This window comes from Rhinoderma darwinii, chromosome 4 (genome assembly GCF_050947455.1).
Source record: "Rhinoderma darwinii isolate aRhiDar2 chromosome 4, aRhiDar2.hap1, whole genome shotgun sequence".
NCBI lineage: Eukaryota > Metazoa > Chordata > Amphibia > Anura > Rhinodermatidae > Rhinoderma > Rhinoderma darwinii.
Window position 1 is genome coordinate 71120441 of NC_134690.1, and position 18612 is coordinate 71139052.

Consider the following 18612-nt stretch of genomic DNA (forward strand, 5'->3'; position numbering starts at 1 on the left):
GGCGTGGTGACTAAAAAACAGCAATTCTACTATTCTTTTATTATTCTTTTTTTTTACAGCGTTCACCGTGCACTATAAATGACATATTCACTTTATTCTGCGGGGCGATACGATTACGTCGATACCAGATGTTTATAGTTTTTTTTTATGTCTTTTGGCGTTTGCACAATAAAATGCGTTTTGTAAACAATCATTCACTTTTTGTGTTACCTTATTCTAAGAGCCAGAACTTTATTATTTTTCAATCAATAAAGCCGTGCGAGGACTTATTTTTTGCGTAACGAACTGTAGTTTCGATCAGTACCATTTTTTGGTACATGCGACTTTTTGATCTCTTTTTATTCCATTTTTTGGGAGGTGAAGTGACCAAACAATTGTGATTGTGGTACGGTTTATTATTATTTTCTTTTACGGCGTTCACCGTGCGGGATAAATAACAAAATAATTTTGTAGTTCAGGCCGTTACGGACGCGGCGATACCAATTATGTATAGTTTATTTGTTTGTTTATATATTTTTATTAATAATAAATGACTGATAAGGGAAAAAGGGGGATTTTTACTTTTAATACTTTTAAAACTTTTATTTTCTTATTTTTACACATCTTTTTTTAACTTTTTTTTACTTTATTACTTTGTCCCACTAGGGGACATGAGGGCAGGAGGCCCTGATCGCAATTCTATTACACTGCACTACATGCGTAGTGCAGTGTATTAGAACTGTCAGCTACTCACTGACAGCAAGCATAGTGGGTCCTGACGTTGTCAGGACCCACTAGGCTTCCGTCTATGGCATAGCCGGACGCCATTGTTTGGTGTCCGGTTGCCATAGTCACCATCGCCGTCCGGCGATGGCAGCTTAACCCCTAAAAAGCCGCGATCTCTATAGAATGCGGCTTTTAAGGGGTTAATCAGCGGGGACACAGCGATCGGTCCCCGCTGTAGGAGCATTGACAGCTGCTGAACAAGACAGCAGCTGTCACAGCTCCTGCATGAGTCGGGAGGACGGCCGAAACGGCCGTTACTCCTGAGACGTACTATTAGGTCATGGAGCACGAACGATACAGCTGCCATGACCTAATAGTACGTCCAGGAGCGGGAAGGGGTTAAACCATTCCTGCTAAATTTGAGCACCAAAAGCCAAATAGTAATCTTTCCATTCTAAGCCCTGCCGTGTGTCCAACCAGGCGTTTTTAACCACATACGGGGTATTGTTTTACGCGAGAGGAGTTGCTTTACAAATTTTGGTGTGATTTTTCTCCTTTAGTCCTTGTGGAAAAGAGAAAAAATTTGCTAAACATAAATTTTCTTTGAAAAAATTTAGATTTTCATTTTCAGGGCCTACTTCCAATAATTTCTGCAAAAGACATGTGTGGCCAAAATGCTCACTATACCCCCAGATAATTTCCTCAATGGGTGTAATTTCCAAATTAGGGTCACTTGTGGGGGATTTCCACTGTTTTGTCCCCTGAGGGGCTTTACAAATGTGACATGTCCTCCGCAAACCATTCCTGTTAAATTTGAGCACCAAAAGCCAAATGGTGCTCTTTCCCTTCTAAGCCCTGCCGTGTGTCCAAACAGCCATTTATGACCACATGTGGGGTATTCTTTTACTTGGGACAAATTGCTTTGCAAATGTTGCAGTGCTTTTTACCCTTTAGTCCTTTTGGAAATGAGAAAAAAATAGCTAAACCTACATTTTCTTTGAAAAAATTTAAATTTAAATTTCACGGCCTACTTCCAATAATTTCTGCAATAAACCTGTGGGATCAAAATGCTCACTATACTCCTAGATAATTTCCTTGAGGGTGTAGTTTCCCAAATGGGGGATTTCCACTGTTTGGACACAACAAGAGCTCTTCAAACCTGACACGGTGAGTAAAATATATTCTAATAAAAAGAAGGCACCAAAGTCCACTAGGTGCTCCTTTGCTTCTGAGTCCGGTGCTTCAGTCCATATGCACACTAGGGCCACATGTGGGATATTTCCTAAAACTGCAGGACCACGGAAATAAATATGGAGATGCATTTCTCTGTTAAAACTTTCTGTGTTACAAAAAAAAATTGATTAAAAATGAATTTCTGCAAAAAAAAATAAAAAATGAAATATGTACATTTCACCTCTACATTGCTTTATTTCCTGTGAAACGTCTAAAGGCCCTCAAAGCCACTTCACAACTGAAATGGCCCCTGTAAAAATAGCCTTTTGAAATTTTCTTCAAAATGTGGGAAATTGCTGCTAAAGTTCTAAGCCTTGTAACGTCCTATAAAAATAAAAGGATGTTAAAAAAAAAAAAAACTATGCCACTCTAAAGTACACATATGGGGGATGTTAATTAGCAAAATTGTGTGTGGTATAACTGCCTGTCTTACAAGCAGATACATTTAAATGTACAAAAATGCTAATTTTTGCAGTTTTTCCCTAAATGGTGTTTTTCACAATGAACCCGTTAGTGACCGCCAATACGCCTTTTAACGGCGGCCACTAACAGGCTTTATTCTGATGCATATGCCTTTTTACGGCACTGCATCAGGATGAGTAAACAGAGCAGGGAGCCGTCAAATCTCCCTGCTCTCAGCTGCCAGAGGTAGCTGAGGGCTGGGAGCGTCCCTGCTCTGCCATGTGAGATCGATATAAGTATCGATCTCATATGTTTAACCCCTCAGATGCAGTGCTCAATAGCGAGCACCGCATCTGAGTGGTTTTGGAGAGAGGGACGGAGCTCCCTCTCTCCCCCACCGACACCCGGCGATACGATCACCGAGTGTCTGTGTCTTCTATGGCAGCCGGGGGCCTAATAAAGGCCCCCAGGTCTGCCTGTCATGAATGCCTGCTAGATCATGCCTCTGGCATGACTTAGCAGATGCCTTTCCATTTTAAACACACAGGCAGTAATACACTGCAATACAAAAGTGTTGCAGTGTATTACAATAGCGATCGCAGAATCGCATATTAAAGTCCCCTAGTGGGACTAGTAAAAAAGTAAAAAAAAAGTTTAATAAAGTTAATTTTAAAAAAAATGTGAAAAAAAAATGAAAAACCCACCTTTTCCCCTTACAAACTCCTTTACTATTAAAAAAACAAAATAAATTAAAAAAGTTACGCATATTTGGTATCGCCGCGTCCGTAACGACCCCAACTATAAATCTATTACATTATTTAACCCGCACGGTGAACGCCGTAAAAAATGTAATAAAAACCTATGGAAAAATTGCTGTTTTCTGTGAATCCTGACTTTAAAAAAATGTTATAAAAAGTGATCAAAAAGTCGCATCTACTCCAAAATGTTACCAATAAAAACTACAAGTCGTCCCGCAAAAAAAAATCCCTCATAAAACCGCATCGGCGGAACAATAAAAACGTTACGGCTCTTCAAACATGGAGACAGAAAAACTAATAATTTTGAAAAAAAAGCGTTTTTACTGTATAAAAGTAGTAAAACATACAAAAACTATACAGATTTGGTATTGTTGCAATCGTAACAACCCGCTGAATAAAGATATTGTGTTATTTATATCACACAGTAAACGGCGTACATTTAAGGCGCGAAAAAGCGTGGCAAAATTTCATGTTTTTTTCTATTCCCCCCCAAAAAAAAGTTAATAAAAGTTAATCAACAAATAATATGTCCCACAAAATGGTGCTATTAAAAAATACAACTTGTCCCGCAAAAAACAAGACCTTATACAGCTATGTCGACGCAAAAATGAAAGAGTTATAGCTCTTGGAATGCGACTATGAAAAAACTTAAAAAATGGCTTTGTCATTAAGGTCTAAAATAGGCTGGTCATTAAGGGGTTAAATACTGAATGTATCAAGCAAATTTTGGCAATAACAAAGTCCAATGTGTCATGAGAAAACAATCTTAGAATCGCTTGGACAGGTAAAAGCATTCCGAAGTTATTACCACATAAAGTGAAACATGTCAGATTTGAAAAATTAGGCCCTGTCAGGAAGGTCAAAAGTGGCCAAAGCGGGGAAGGGTTAAACTGTACACCTATTATTATTATTATTATTATTATTATTATTATTATTATTATTATTATATTTACCTATTATCTAAACTGTATACCTACTTATGCACCTATATAAATATATATATATAGGTTTTTTTCTCGTGGATTCATTTGGAATTTGTGTGTAATAAATGGTGCCATATTTTATTGCATGCCATATCACAGAGCTTTGCATTGCTTTTATAGGACAATATGGTGACATACGGAGGCACCATACAGCTGCACATGTAATACAAACAGTTAGGGATTCTGTATGCTTATATATTTCTTTATGTGGGATAATACATTGAAATCTGCATAGATTGGATGGTGAATATTACCTATGTATTTACTTTATTACATTTTTTTGTCACATTTACTCTAATTTATTTACTTTTTTCTTCTACAGCTTAGTCGTTGGACATCACAGCTATGTTGAAACAACTAAAATGTTTTACCTTTGTGCTATCGATTGCAATTATAGGCTTCTTTAGCGGAATTATCTTTAAGCAAAAGAGTGCCTACATGGTGAAGTTCCTCATTTCTAAAGGTATTTTGTCAATCACAGAAAATGATTATAACCAAATGTTCAGATCAGAAAATGGAATTTCCTACAAAATAAACTCAAGTGTTGTTCTTCAGCAAGGAAACAGTATTTTATTTCTGGAAACCACAGATAGAATGAAACCTCCATCCTTGGTTTTGTGTGCAATTGAATCAGCGGCTCGGATGTATCCGGACAGACCAGTGGTCTTCTTCATGAAAGGACTAGGTGACATAATCACTGAGGATTATGAGAAGATAGTCGGGGAATACCTCCCAACCCTCTCAGCTTATAAGAATATCTACATTTTCCCTCTACAGTTGGAGAAATTATTTACAGACACACCATTTATGCCTTGGTATAAAAAGGTATGGATTAGTAGACGCATGAAGATTTGGATCTAATAGATTATATTAATAGTATTGTAAGCCACTACAGATATAAAATACCTACAGGTAATAATTGTGTCCAGTCTAGACAATGCTCTGTGTGCTAAATACATCAGAAACAACTGGACAAATCTCACTCATACTTTGCTACAATGTACAGTATCAGTCTGGAGTCCAGCCTATTTAGCTCACAGAGTATTGTCTAGACTGGATGTAGTTGTATCCAGGGCGGCTCCAGGTTTATGTGGGCCCTTGGGTGACAACGACTTAGTAGGCCCCTTTGCGGGGAGCTCACGGCGGCAGTAAAATGGCAGTAAACATCACTTTGTGCCCCCATATAGTCGTTAGGCCCTGTTTATGCCCCCATATAGAAGTTACATAGTTAGTACGGTCGAAAAAATACATATGTCCATCAAGTTCAACCAAGGGACGGGAAAAAGACAAGGGATGAAACAAAAATTCTACACATTCACATAGGAGCTAATATTTTTTTGTTCTATTAAATTATCTAAGCCTTTTTTAAAGCCATCTACTGTTCCTGCTCTGACCAGCTCCTGCAGTAGACTATTCCATAGATTAACAGTTCTCACAGTAAAGAAGGCATGTCGCCTCTGCAGGTTGAACCTTTTTTTTTTCTCCAGGGAGTGACCCCTTGTTTTTTGAGGGGGTTTTACATGGAACCGGGTTTCACCATATGTTTTGTATGTGCCATTCATATATTTATATAAGTTAATCATGTCCCCCCTTAGTCGTCCCTTTTCAAGGCTAAATAGCCTTAGATTCTCCACGCCCCTCATTAGTTTAGTTGCATCCTTTCTATAAATTAGAGCCCATAACTAAACTGCATATTCTAGATGAGGCTGCATTAATGCTTTGTACAGTGGTAATATTATATTGTAATATTATATCCCTGTCCCAAGAGTACATGCCTATTTTAATATACGACAATATCTTGCTGGCCTTAGAAGCAGCTGACTGACATTGCATGCTGTTATTTAGGTTATGATCCACAAGTACACCCAGATTCTTCTCAACAAGTGACTCTCCCAGTATAGCTCCCTCTAATACATATGACGCTTGCAGATTGTTGGTACCCAGATGCATAACTTCACATTTATCTACATTAAACCTCAATTGCCAAGTGGATGCTCAAACACTTAGTGTGTCAAAATCAGCTTGCAATTTAAGAACATCTTCCATAGACAACAATACTACATAGTTTGGTGTCATCTGCAAAAATAAATAATAGTGCTAGTAATCCCTTCCTCTATATCATTAATATACAAGTTGAATAATAGTGGTCCCAGCACGGAACCCTGGGGTACACCTCCTATAACCCGGGACCATTCAGAGTAGGAATCATTGACCACAGCTCTCTGGATATGGTCATTGAGCCAATTTTCAATCCAATTACAATCTATACTTTCTAAACCTATTGTCCTTAATTTTCCCATTAGACGTCTATGAGGGACAGTGCCAAGTGCCTTTGCAAAGTCCAAAAACACTATATCCACAGCAGCCCCTCTGTCCAGGCTTCTACTCACCTCTTCATAAAAACAAATCAGGTTGGTTTGACAACTTCTGTCCTCAGTAATAACGTGCTGGCTGTCACTTATAATATTAAGTTTTATCACATAATCCTGTTTATAGTCCCTCAATAGCCCTATTGTAATGACAGGGATCGGGAAACAGACAAGTGAGCCCTAATCTACCCGCCACTCAGTCCCTGCCTACTTGCAACGACCCACCCTAGGTGACGGGGTACAACTGGGTGACGGTCCCTACACTCAGTAAGTGCACGACAGACAACCAGACAAGGAAACACAGAACAAAGGGAAGCGGGGCAGTTGCCCACGGCAACACCGTGAGCAACACGAGTAGTAAACGAGCCGAGTCAAACCAGGAGAGTACGAGGTGCCAAACGCAGAGCAGGAGAGTAGTGAACAAGCTGAGTCAAACCAGGAGTGTACGAGGTACCAAACGCAGAGCAGAAGAGTAGTCAGTAAGCCAGGGTCAATACGAAGCAGGGACAAGTAGTTCAAGAAGCTGCAGCAGGGCCAGGAAACCAACAGAGAAGAATCACAAGCAAAGGAGGAACAGGAAAGGCAGGTATAAATAGACAGAGGGCGGGAGCTAGCTCCGTCTGGCCAGGCTGTGATAGGCTCTCCCACTCCTAAGCCTGCCATCCTGAGTGGTGGAAGATGGAGTCAGTCTCACAGACATAGAAGCAGGTGCAGACTGATTACCTATGGGCGTGGATACAGAAGCTGTGCCTGGCAGATCCTTAACAGTACCCCCTCCTTTTATGAGGGGCCACCGGACCCTTTCTAGATGGACCTGGTTTATTGGGGAAACGAAGGTGAAACCTCCTGACCAATACCCCAGCGTGAATATCCCGGGCGGGTACCCAAGTCCTCTCTTCAGGCCCGTATCCTCTCCAATGGACCAGGTACTGGAGGGAGTCTTGGACCATCTTGCTGTCCACAATCTTGGCCACCTCGAATTCTACCCCCTCAGGGGTGAGAACGGGGACAGGAGGTTTCCTCGAGGGAGCCAAGGACGGGGAGCAGCGTTTAAGGAGGGAGGCATGAAACACGTCGTGTACTTGAAAAGACGGGGGCAACTCCAGTCGGAAGGAGACAGGATTGAGGACTTCAATGACCTTGTATGGCCCTATAAACCGGGGAGCAAACTTCTTGGACGGGACTTTAAGGCGCAAGTTCTTAGACGATAGCCACACCAGATCCCCGATCATAAACAAGGGGTTAGCAGAACGTCTTCTATCTGCCTGAGTTTTTTGTATGCTCTGGGACGCCTCTAGGTTCTTCTGTACCTGGGCCCAAACTGTGCACAGTTCCCGATGAACGACCTCTACCTCGGGATTGTTGGAACTACCAGGTGAAACGGAGGAGAACCGTGGATTAAACACAAAATTACAGAAAAAGGGGGAGACCCCTGACGAGTTACTGACCCGGTTATTAAGGGAAAATTCAGCGAGGGGAATGAATGAGACCCAATTATATTGACAGTCAGAGATAAAACACCTTAAATATTGTTCTAGAGACTGATTAGTCCTCTCAGTTTGGCCATTAGTTTCAGGATGGAAGGCAGAGGAGAAGGACAGATCAATCTCCAACTTTTTACAGAAGGCTCTCCAAAACAAAGAAACAAATTGTACCCCTCTGTCAGAAACAATATTGACAGGGACCCCATGGAGACGCAGGATGTGTTTGACAAACAAGGTAGCTAATGTCTTAGCATTGGGTAGTTTTTTGAGGGGCACAAAGTGGAACATCTTACTGAAGCGGTCTACTACCACCCACACCACCGACTTGCCTTGAGATGGAGGCAAATCGGTGATAAAATCCATGGAGATATGGGTCCAAGGTCTCTGGGGAATGGGCAAAGAACGTAGTAAACCCGCTGGTCAGGACCTGGGAGTCTTGGACCTAGCACAAACCTCACAAGCGGCGACGTAGGCCTTAACGTCTTTAGGCAACCCAGGCCACCAATAGTTTCGGGCAATGAGGTGCTTGGTACCCAGGATGCCTGGATGACCAGATAGTGCGGAGTCATGATTTTCCCTAAGTACCCTTAGCCGGAATTGCAGGGGAACAAACAGCTTGTTCTCAGGAAGCTTCCCGGGGGCTGAAACTTGATCAGCCGCAATTTCGGAGACTAAATCAGAATCAATAGAGGAAATGATTATACCTGGATGCAAAATACAAGCAGGATCTTCCTCCGAAGGAGGGCTGGCCATGAAGCTACGCGACAGTGCATCAGCCTTAATATTTTTAGACCCAGCCCTATAGGTAACCAAGAAATTGAATCTGGTAAAAAATAACGCCCATCGAGATTGTCTCGGGTTTAGCCTCCGGGCAGATTCTAGGAAAACCAGATTCTTGTGGTCGGTAAGGACCGTTACCTGGTGCCTAGCCCCCTCCAGGAAGTGGCACCACTCTTCAAATGCCCATTTAATGGCTAAGAGTTCGCGGTTGCCAATATCATAGTTACTCTCAGTGGGCGAAAACTTCCTGGAGAAGTAGGCACAGGGACGGAGATGGGTGAGGGACCTGGTACCCTGGGACAAGACAGCCCCCACTCCCACCTCGGAAGCGTCAACCTCCATGATAAATGGCTCCATTTGGTTGGGCTGAACCAACACCGGGGCCGAGATAAAGCACTTCTTAAGGACCTCAAAAGCCTGGACACCTCAGGAGGCCAGCGGAGGAGATCAGCACCCTTGCGAGTGAGGTCCGTAAGAGGCTTAGCGATGACCGAGAAGTTAGCAATAAATCTCCTGTAATAATTAGCGAACCCCAAGAAGCACTGTAACGCCTTCAGGGAGGCAGGTTGGACCCATTCCGCCACAGCCTGGACCTTGGCGGGGTCCATGCGGAATTCATGAGGATTTGACCCAAAAATGGTATCTCCTGCACCCCAAACACACATTTTTCGATCTTCGCAAACAGTTTGTTTTCCCGAAGGACCTGGAGCACCTTCCTGACATGCTCAATGTGGGAGGACAAGTCCTTGGAAAACACAAGTATATCCTCAAGGTACACTACAAGAAACACCCCCAGGTAATCTCTTAAAATCTCATTTATGAAATTCTGGAAGACCGCGGGAGCATTACACAACCCAAAGGGCATGACGAGGTATTCTAAATGACCTTCGGGCGTGTTAAACGCAGTCTTCCACTCATCCCCTTCTTTGATGCGGATAAGGTTATACGCCCCCCGTAGATCAAACTTAGAGAACCATTGGGCCCCCTGAACCTGATTAAAGAGATCAGGAATCAAAGGAAGGGGATACTGGTTCCTTACAGTGACCTGATTCAAGTTACGGTAGTCAATGCATGGCCTAAGACCACCATCCTTATTCCCTACGAAGAAGAAGCCAGCATCTACCGGAGAAGTAGAGGGGCGAATGTAACCCTTGGCCAGGCATTCCTGGATATACTCTCTCATGGCTTCACGTTCGGGACAAGAGAGATTAAATATCCTACCCCTAGGTAGCTTAGCTCCTGGTACCAAATCGATAGCGCAATCGTATTCTCTATGAGGAGGTAACACTTCGGAGGCCTCCTTAGAGAAAACATCAGCGAAGTCCTGAACAAACTCAGGTAGCGTGTTCACCTCCTCAGGGGGAGAAATAGAATTAACAGAAAAACATGACGTCAAGCGTTCATTACCCCATTTGGTAAGATCCCCAGTATTTCAGTCAAACGTGGGATTATGCAACTGCAACCAGGGAAGGCCTAAAACCAAATCGGACGATAATCCCTGCATCAACAGTACAGAGCACTGCTCCAAATGCATGGAGCCAACAAGGAGTTCAAAAACAGGGGTATGCTGTGTAAAATAACCATTAGCAAGAGGAGTGGAATCGATACTCACTACCGGGACAGGTTTAGGCAAATCAATCAAAGGCATAGCTAGAGACATAGCAAATTCCACAGACATGATATTAGCAGACGACCCTGAATCCACGAAGGCACTGCTGGTAGCAGACCTACCACCAAAAGAGACCTGAAAGGGAAGCAAGATTTTATTATGTTTCATATTTACGGGAAATACCTGTGCGCCCAAGTGACCTCCCCGATGATCACTTAGGCGCGGAAGTTTTCCGGCTGCTTATTCTTACGCCTAGGACAGGTGTTCACTTGATGCTTGTCATCCCCACAATAGAAGCAGAGACCATTATTCCTACGGAACTCTCTACATTGTTGGGGGGACACGGAGGCCCCGAGTTGCTTAGGTACCTCCGTGTCTTCCGTGGAAGAACGAAGCAACGGGACCTCGGGAGGCATCATGGGGGAGTAAGAGGAGAAAACACATAAACGTTCACGTTGTCGTTCCCTGAGACGTCGGTCAAGTCGTACCGCTAAAGCCATAACCTGGTCTAGGGAGTCAGAAGAGGGATAGCTAACTAGTAGGTCTTTCAGGGCGTTCGACAGACCCAACCTAAACTGGCACCTAAAGGCATGGTCATTCCACCGAGAAGCTACGCACCACTTCCTAAAGTCAGAGCAATACTCCTCAACAGGTCTCTTACCCTGACGTAAGGTCACCAGCTGACTCTCGGCAAAGGCAGTCCTGTCAGTCTCGTCATAAATGAGTCCGAGAGCAGAAAAGAAAAGATCAACGGAGGAAAGTTCAGGGGCGTCAGGAGCCAAGGAGAAGGCCCATTCTTGGGGCCCTTCCTGGAGCCGGGACATAATTATACCCACCCGCTGGCTCTCAGAACCTGAGGAGTGGGGCTTTAAATGAAAATAGAGCCTACAACTCTCCCGAAAGGAGAGAAAAGTCTTCCGGTCCCCTGAGAACCAGTCAGGCAACTTGAGGTGGGGTTTAAGAGGTGAGGTGAGGGGCACTACCATGGTAGCATCAGGCTGGTTGACCCTCTGAGCCAGGGCCTGGAGCTGTAGGGAAAGACCCTGCATTTGCTGAACCAGGGTCTCAAGGGGGTCCATAGTGGTGTGAGGGACCAGGGTAGAGTAGGTATAGGTGCTTGTGATTATGTAATGACAGGGATAGGGAAACAGACAAGTGAGCCCTAATCTACCCGCCACTCAGTCCCTGCCTACTTGCAACGACCCGCCCTAGGCGACGGGGTACAACTGGGCGACGGTCCCTACACTCAGTAAGTGCACGACAGACAAACAGACAAGGAAACACAGAACAAAGGGAAGCGGGGCAGTTGCCCACGGCAACACCGTGAGCAACACGAGTAGTAAACGAGCCGAGTCAAACCAGGAGAGTACAAGGTGCCAAACGCAGAGCAGGAGAGTAGTGAACAAGCCGAGTCAAACCAGGAGTGTACGAGGTACCAAACGCAGAGCAGAAGAGTAGTCAGTAAGCCAGGGTCAATACGAAGCAGGGACAAGTTGTTCAAGAAGCTGCAGCAGGGCCAGGAAACCAACAGAGAAGAATCACAAGCAAAGGAGGAACAGGAAAGGCAGGTATAAATAGACAGAGGGCGGGAGCTAGCTCCGTCTGGCCAGGCTGTGATAGGCTCTCCCACTCCTATGCCTGCCATCCTGAGTGGTGGAAGATAAAGTCAGTCTCACAGATATAGAAGCAGGTGCAGACTGATTACCTATGGGTGTGGGTACAGAAGCTGTGCCTGGCAGATCCTTAACACCTATAACATTTTTCCCACGATGGATTTAAGCTTACTGGTCTATAATAACCTGTGGAAGACCCTTTTTGGAAATAGGCACCACATTTGTCCTACGCCAGTCCCTTGGCACTATACCAGTCACTAGAGTATCTCTGAATATTATGAAGAGGGGGACATAAATAACTGAACTAAGTTCTTTAAGAACTCTAGGGTGTAACCCATCTAGTCCCTGAGTCATGTGCACAGTTATTTTATTTTACTTAGCTTGGACCATATCTACATTCAGCCAATTAACTATATTAATCGATGTATTAACAGCACTGGCACAGGCTATATCAGCTGCTCTTTCTTCTATTGTATGTACAGAGCTAAATAATCTATTTAGTAACTCTGATTCTCTTGATTCCCTGTCACCAATTCCTCATTACCACCATTTATGGGTCCTACATGTTCAGTCCTTGGCTTTTTTACATTTATATACTTGAATAATTTTTGGGTATTTGTTTAGCTAGCTTTGGCCACCTGCATGTTATTTTGTATTTTTGCTGATTTTAATACTTTTTTACATATTTTATTAAGCTCTTTCTACTTTACAAAGGCTACAGCTGTACCCTCAGATTTGTATTTTTCAAATGCCTTTTTTTTGTCATATATTGCCCTTTTTACAGAAGGTGTAAGCCATGTGGGTGTAATTTTAGTCGTTTATACTTGTTACCTATAGGAATTAATTTTGCACTATATTTTATACAAAGTGGATTTTAAGATCTCCCATTTATAATTTGTCCCATTATTTGACATTAGTTCTTCCAAGTCTATGTCCTGAATTGCAGCCATCATCCTGGGGAAATTGTCCTTCTTAAAATTAAGTGTTTTTGCCCTCCCAGCCTGTGTTTGTTTCTTACAGTATAGGTACAATATAACTATATTGTGATTACTGTTACCAAGCTTTTCACGAACATTGACATTCCCAACAAGCTATGCATTATTAGAAATGACCAGATCCAACAGAGCTTCACCTCTAGTCTGGTCTTCCAGAAACTGGGCCATAAAATGTTCCTGCAACAGGTTGAGGAAATGTCTCCCCTTGGCAGTTGTAGCCGAAACATGACCCCAATTAATATCCTGGTAATTAAAGTCTTCCATGATCACTAGAGTACCCGCCTGTGCAGCCCGATCCATCTGTTTAAATAGCTGACCTTCCATCCCCTCAGTTATATTGGGGGTCTATAGATTACACCAAAAGTAATTTTTCAGTGTTTACCTCCCTTTGTAATTCCACCCACAAGGTTCCAATCTCCTCACAATCTTCACCAACAATTGTCTCTTTCACACTCGCCTTCATATCACTTCTCACATACAGACATACACCACCACCTTTCCTATTTGTCCTGTCTTTCCGAAACAGTGTAAAACCCTGTAGATGTACAGCCGAGTCATGAGAAGAGTCTAGCCAAGTTTCAGCAACATCAACTATATCAATATATTTCTCCAGTACCAAGGCCTCAAGCTCCCCCATTTTGCTTGCTAAACTTCTGGCATTTGTGAACATACACTTTAACTTACATTTCAAATTGTCACGTTCGCTATCAGAAATGTGATTATTTGACATTATTTGGGCATTTTTATTTTCAATGCTGTTTTGTAACAAAAGGATCTAGTCCTCTCCCTACAGTCTTTTTCTCCTACCACCAACATAGTCTGACCCCTCTCTAACCTAACTACCCCTTTATTTTCTACATTGACCTCTGTCACGATGCGGGGTGTGGACCCACTGGGCCATACCGCGTAGCGGGATGGCAGCTGGCCAAACAGGTAAGTACAGAGTTCAATTAGTTCAGCGAGGGTACCTGAGGCAATCGTAGGCAGTAGCGAGGCAGGCACATCCAGGACCAGGCGGCGGGAAGTCGTCAGGTGAGGCATAGCAGATCAAGCGTAGACTGTAGCACAGTACAGCAATAGCACAGCACGGCACTAGAACTAGGTAGCACGGAAACAGGATACGGGATACAGGAGCAAGGTACACTGGGAAACTGGAAGACACTGGGGGACCATAAGCACGACAAACGATGGGTAACAAACAACGCTCTGGCAAAGAGCAAAAGGACAGAGCCCTTTTTATAGCCCAGGGCATCCTGGGCTAGATTGCAGACCTCCTGCAAAAATGCGCGCACTGGCCCTTTAAGGCCGTGCACGCACGGGCACGTGCGCTCGCCGGAGACACTAAAAAAATCTGGAAGTGAGTGCCGGCGCCTCGCAGGAGGACGACGCTGCAGCGAGGTAAGATGTCCATGGCCACGGCCGTCGAGGTTAACGACCGAACGACGGACCATGGCCATAGACGTTACAACTTCCCTCCTCAGCCCTAGTTTAACCCCTTCCCACTTTGGCCACTTTTGACCTTCCTGACAGAGCCTCATTTTTCAAATCTGACATGTTTCACTTTATCTGGTAATAACGTTGGAATGCTTTCACCTATCCAAGCGATTCTGAAATTGTTTTCTCGTGTCACATTGCACTTTAAGTTACTGCCAAAATTTGCTCGATATGTTCAGTATTTAATTGTGAAAAACACCAAAATGTGGTGAAAAATTTCAAAAATTTGCATTTTTCTCAATTTAAATGTATCTGCTTGTAAGACAGGCAGTTATAACACACAAAATTGTTCCTAATTAACATCCACCATATGTCTACTTTAGATTGGCATCATTTTTTGAACATCCTTTTATTTTTCTAGGACGTTACAAGGCTTTGAACTTTAGCAGCAATTTCTCACATTTTCAAGAAAATTTCAAAAGGCTAGTTTTACAGGGGCCAGTTCACTTGTGAAGTGGCTTTGAGGGCCTTATATATTATAAACCCCCAAAAAGTCACCCCATTTTAAAAACTTCACCCCTCAAAGTATTCAAAACAGCATTTAGAAAGTTTCTTAAGCCTTTAGACATTTCACAGGAATTCAAGCAAAGTAGAGGTTTTTTGCAGAAATAAATTTTTAATACAATTTTTTTTTATAACACAAGGTTTTACCAGAGAAATGCAACTCAATATTTATTGCCCAGGTTCTGCAGTTTTTGGAAATATCCCACATGTGGCCGTAGCGTGCTACTGGAATGAAGCACTGACCTCAGAAGCAAAGGAGCACCTAGTGGATTTTGGGGCCTTATTTTTATTAGAATATATTTTAGGCACCATGTCAGGTTTGAAGGGCTCTTGCGGTGCCAAAACAGTGAAAATCACCAAAAGTGACACCCATTTGGGAAACTGCACACCTCAAGGAAATTATCTAGGGGTATAGTGAGCATTTTGACCGCACAGGTTTTTTACAGAAATTATTGGAAGTTGGCCATGAAAATAAAAATCTACATTTTTTCAAAGAAAATGTAGGTTTAGCGATTTTTTTTATCATTTACACAAGGACTAAAGGAGAAAAAGCACTGCAAAATCTGTAAAGCAATTTCTCCCGAGTAAAACAATACCCCACATGTGGTCATAAACGGCTGTTTGGACACACGGCAGGGCTTAGAAGTGAAAGAGCGCTATTTGGCTTTTGGAGCTCAAATTTAGCAGGAATGGTTTGCGGAGGCCATGTCACATTTACAAAGCCCCTGAGGGGACAAAACAGTGGAAACCCCCCACAAGTGACCCCATTTTGGACACTACACCCATTGAGGAAATTATCTAGGGGTATAGTGAGCGTTTTGACCCCACAGGTTTTTTACAGAAATTATTGGAAGTAGGCCCTGAAAATGACAATCTAAATTTTTTCAAAGAAAATGTAGGTTTAGCTAATTTTTTTCTCATTTCCACAAGGACTGAAGGAGAAAAAGCACCGCAAAATTTGTAAAGCAATTTCTCCCGAGTAAAACAATACCCCACATGTGGTCATAAACGGCTGTTTGGACACACGGCAGGGCTTAGGCTGGGTTCACACGACCTATTTTCAGGCGTAAACGAGGCGTATTATGCCTCGTTTTACGCCTGAAAATACGGCTACAATACGTCGGCAAACATCTGCCCATTCATTTGAATGGGTTTGCCGACGTACTGTGCCGACGACCAGTAATTTACGCATCGTCGTTTGACAGCTGTCAAACGACGACGCGTAAAATGACTGCCTCGTCAAAGAAGTGCAGGACACTTCTTTAAAACGTAATTTGAGCCATTTTTCATTGAAGTCAATGAAGAACAGCTCAAGATTACGGGCGTCATAGACGCCTCGCAAAATGTGAGGAGGAGCTTTGACGTCTGACGACGCAGCTGTTTTCTCCTGAAAACAGTCTGTCTTTTCAGACGTAAAAGCAAGTTCTCATGCGCACATATCCTTAGGGTATGTTCACACGCTTAACAAAAAACGTCTGAAAAATACGGAGCTGATTTCAGAGAAAACAGCCTCTGGTTTTCAGCCATTTTTGAAGCTGCGAATGAAATTTGGAGCTTCTTTTGAGGCTTCTTTTCAGAAGTTTTTAGAGGCGTTTTTCATAGTGTTCAATGGAAAATCAGCTCCAAAAAACGCCTCAAGAAGTGACATGCTACTTCTTTTTACGTAGCGTATTTTTACGCTCCGTTTTTTGACAGCGAAGCGTAAAATGACAGCTCGTCTGCACAGAACATCGTAAAACCCATTGCAAGCAATGGGCAAATGTTTGCCGACGTATTGGAGCCGTCTTTTCAGGCGTAATTCGAGGCGTAAAACGCCTCCATTACGTCTGAAAATAGGTCGTGTGAACCCAGCCTTAGAATGGAAAGAGCGCTATTTGGCTTTTGGAGCTCAAATTTAGCAGGAATAGTTTGCGGAGGCCATGTCACATTTACAAAGCCCCTGAGGGGACAAAACAGTGGAAACCCCCCTCCCCCAAGTGACCCCATTTTGGAGACTACACCCATTGATGAAATTATCTAGGGGTATAATAAGCGTTTTGACCCCACAGTTTTTTTGCAGAAATTATTGGAATTAGGCCCTGAAATTAAAAATCTACATTTTTTCAAAGAAAATGTAGGTTTAGCTAATTTTTTCTCATTTCCACAAGGACTGAAGGAAGGAGAAAAAGCACCGCAAAATTTATAAAGCAATTTCTCCTGAGTAAAACAATACCCAACATGTGGTAATAACTGGCTGTTTGGACACAGCAGGGCTTAGAAGTGAAAGAGCGCTATTTGGCTTTTGGAGATCACATTAAGCAGGAATGGTTTGCGGAGGCCAGGTCGCATTTGCAGAGCCCCTGAGGGGACAAAACAATGAAAGCGCCCAAAAAGTGACTCGATTTAAGAAACTACACCGCTTGAGGAATTCATCTAGGGGTGTAGTAAGCATTTTGACCCCACAGATGTTTCATAGAATTTATTAGAATTGGGCAGTGAAAATAAAAACAATCCTTTTTCTTCAATAAGACGTAGCTTTAGTGCCAAATTTTTCATTTTCTCAACAAATAAAGGAAAAAAAGAACCCAACATTTGTAAAGCAATTTCTCCCGAGTACGGCAATACCCCATATGTGGTCATAAACTGCTGTTTGGGCACACGTCAGGGCTCAGAAGGGAAGGAGCGCCATTTGGAGTGCAGATGTTGCTGTATTGGTTTCTGGGCGCCCGTGGTCCCAAAACAGTGGAAACCCCCCAGAAGTGACCCAATTTTGGAAACTACACCCCTCAATGCATTTACCTAGGGGTGTAGTAAGCATTTTAACCCTGCAGATGTATTGTAGAAATTAGTGTGCACTCGATGTTGCAGAGAATTTTTTTTTATTTTTTCCATAGATATGCCAATATGTGGTGCCCAGCTTGTGCCACCATAACAAGACAGCTCTCTAATTATTATGCTGTGTTTCCCGGTTTTAGAAACACCCTACATGGGGCACAAATCTTTTGCCTGGACATTCGACCAGGCACAGGAGTGAAAGCGTACCATGTAAAATTGAGGCCTAATTTGGCGATTTACAAAGTATTGGTTCATAACTGCAGAGGCTCAGATGTGAAATAATAAAAAGAAACCCCTGAGAAGTGACCCCATTTGGAAACTACACCCCTCAAGGCATTTATTAAGGGGTGTAGTGAGCATTTTCACCCCACAGGTCTTTTCCATAAATGAGTGCACTGCAGATGGTGCAAATTAAAAATTTATATTCTTCCCTAGATATGCCATTTCAGTGACAAATATGTCCTGCCCAGCTTATGCCACTGGAGATACACATCCCAAAAATTGTTAAAAGGGTTCTCGATGCCATATATGTGGAAGGAAACTGCTGTTTGGGCACATTGCGGGGTTCAGAGCGGAGGGAGCGCCATTTGGCTTTTGGAGAGCGGATTTTGCTTGGTAGTAGATTTGTTTGATTATTGCTGGTGTTTCCATTTATAATGTGGGGGTACATGTAAGCTGGGCAGAGTACATCAGGGGCATAGTCAGGTGGCATAATAATGGGGTAAAAAAACAATAAAATTATCCATAGATGTGTGTTACGCTGTGAAGCAATCCTTTCTGCACAGGCCGGTTTCGCACTGATAGATGGCGTCCTTTCTTATGCCCCTTTTGGTCCACACTCCGCACCTTTGCAGTTTGGGGAGTTTTGC

At 43.0% G+C, this 18612-nt stretch overlaps 1 protein-coding gene across 1 annotated transcript in view; it reads left to right on the forward strand.

The window, feature by feature from the left end:
* Nucleotides 1-4426: 4426 nt before the first annotated feature.
* Nucleotides 4427-18612, forward strand: part of LOC142760725 (alpha-1,4-N-acetylglucosaminyltransferase-like) — a 33358-nt gene continuing 19172 nt past the window's right edge. The window contains exon 1 of the mRNA XM_075863917.1: nt 4427-4906. Within this exon, the coding sequence (XP_075720032.1) occupies nt 4427-4906 (480 nt within the window). The remainder of the gene's footprint in view (nt 4907-18612) is intronic.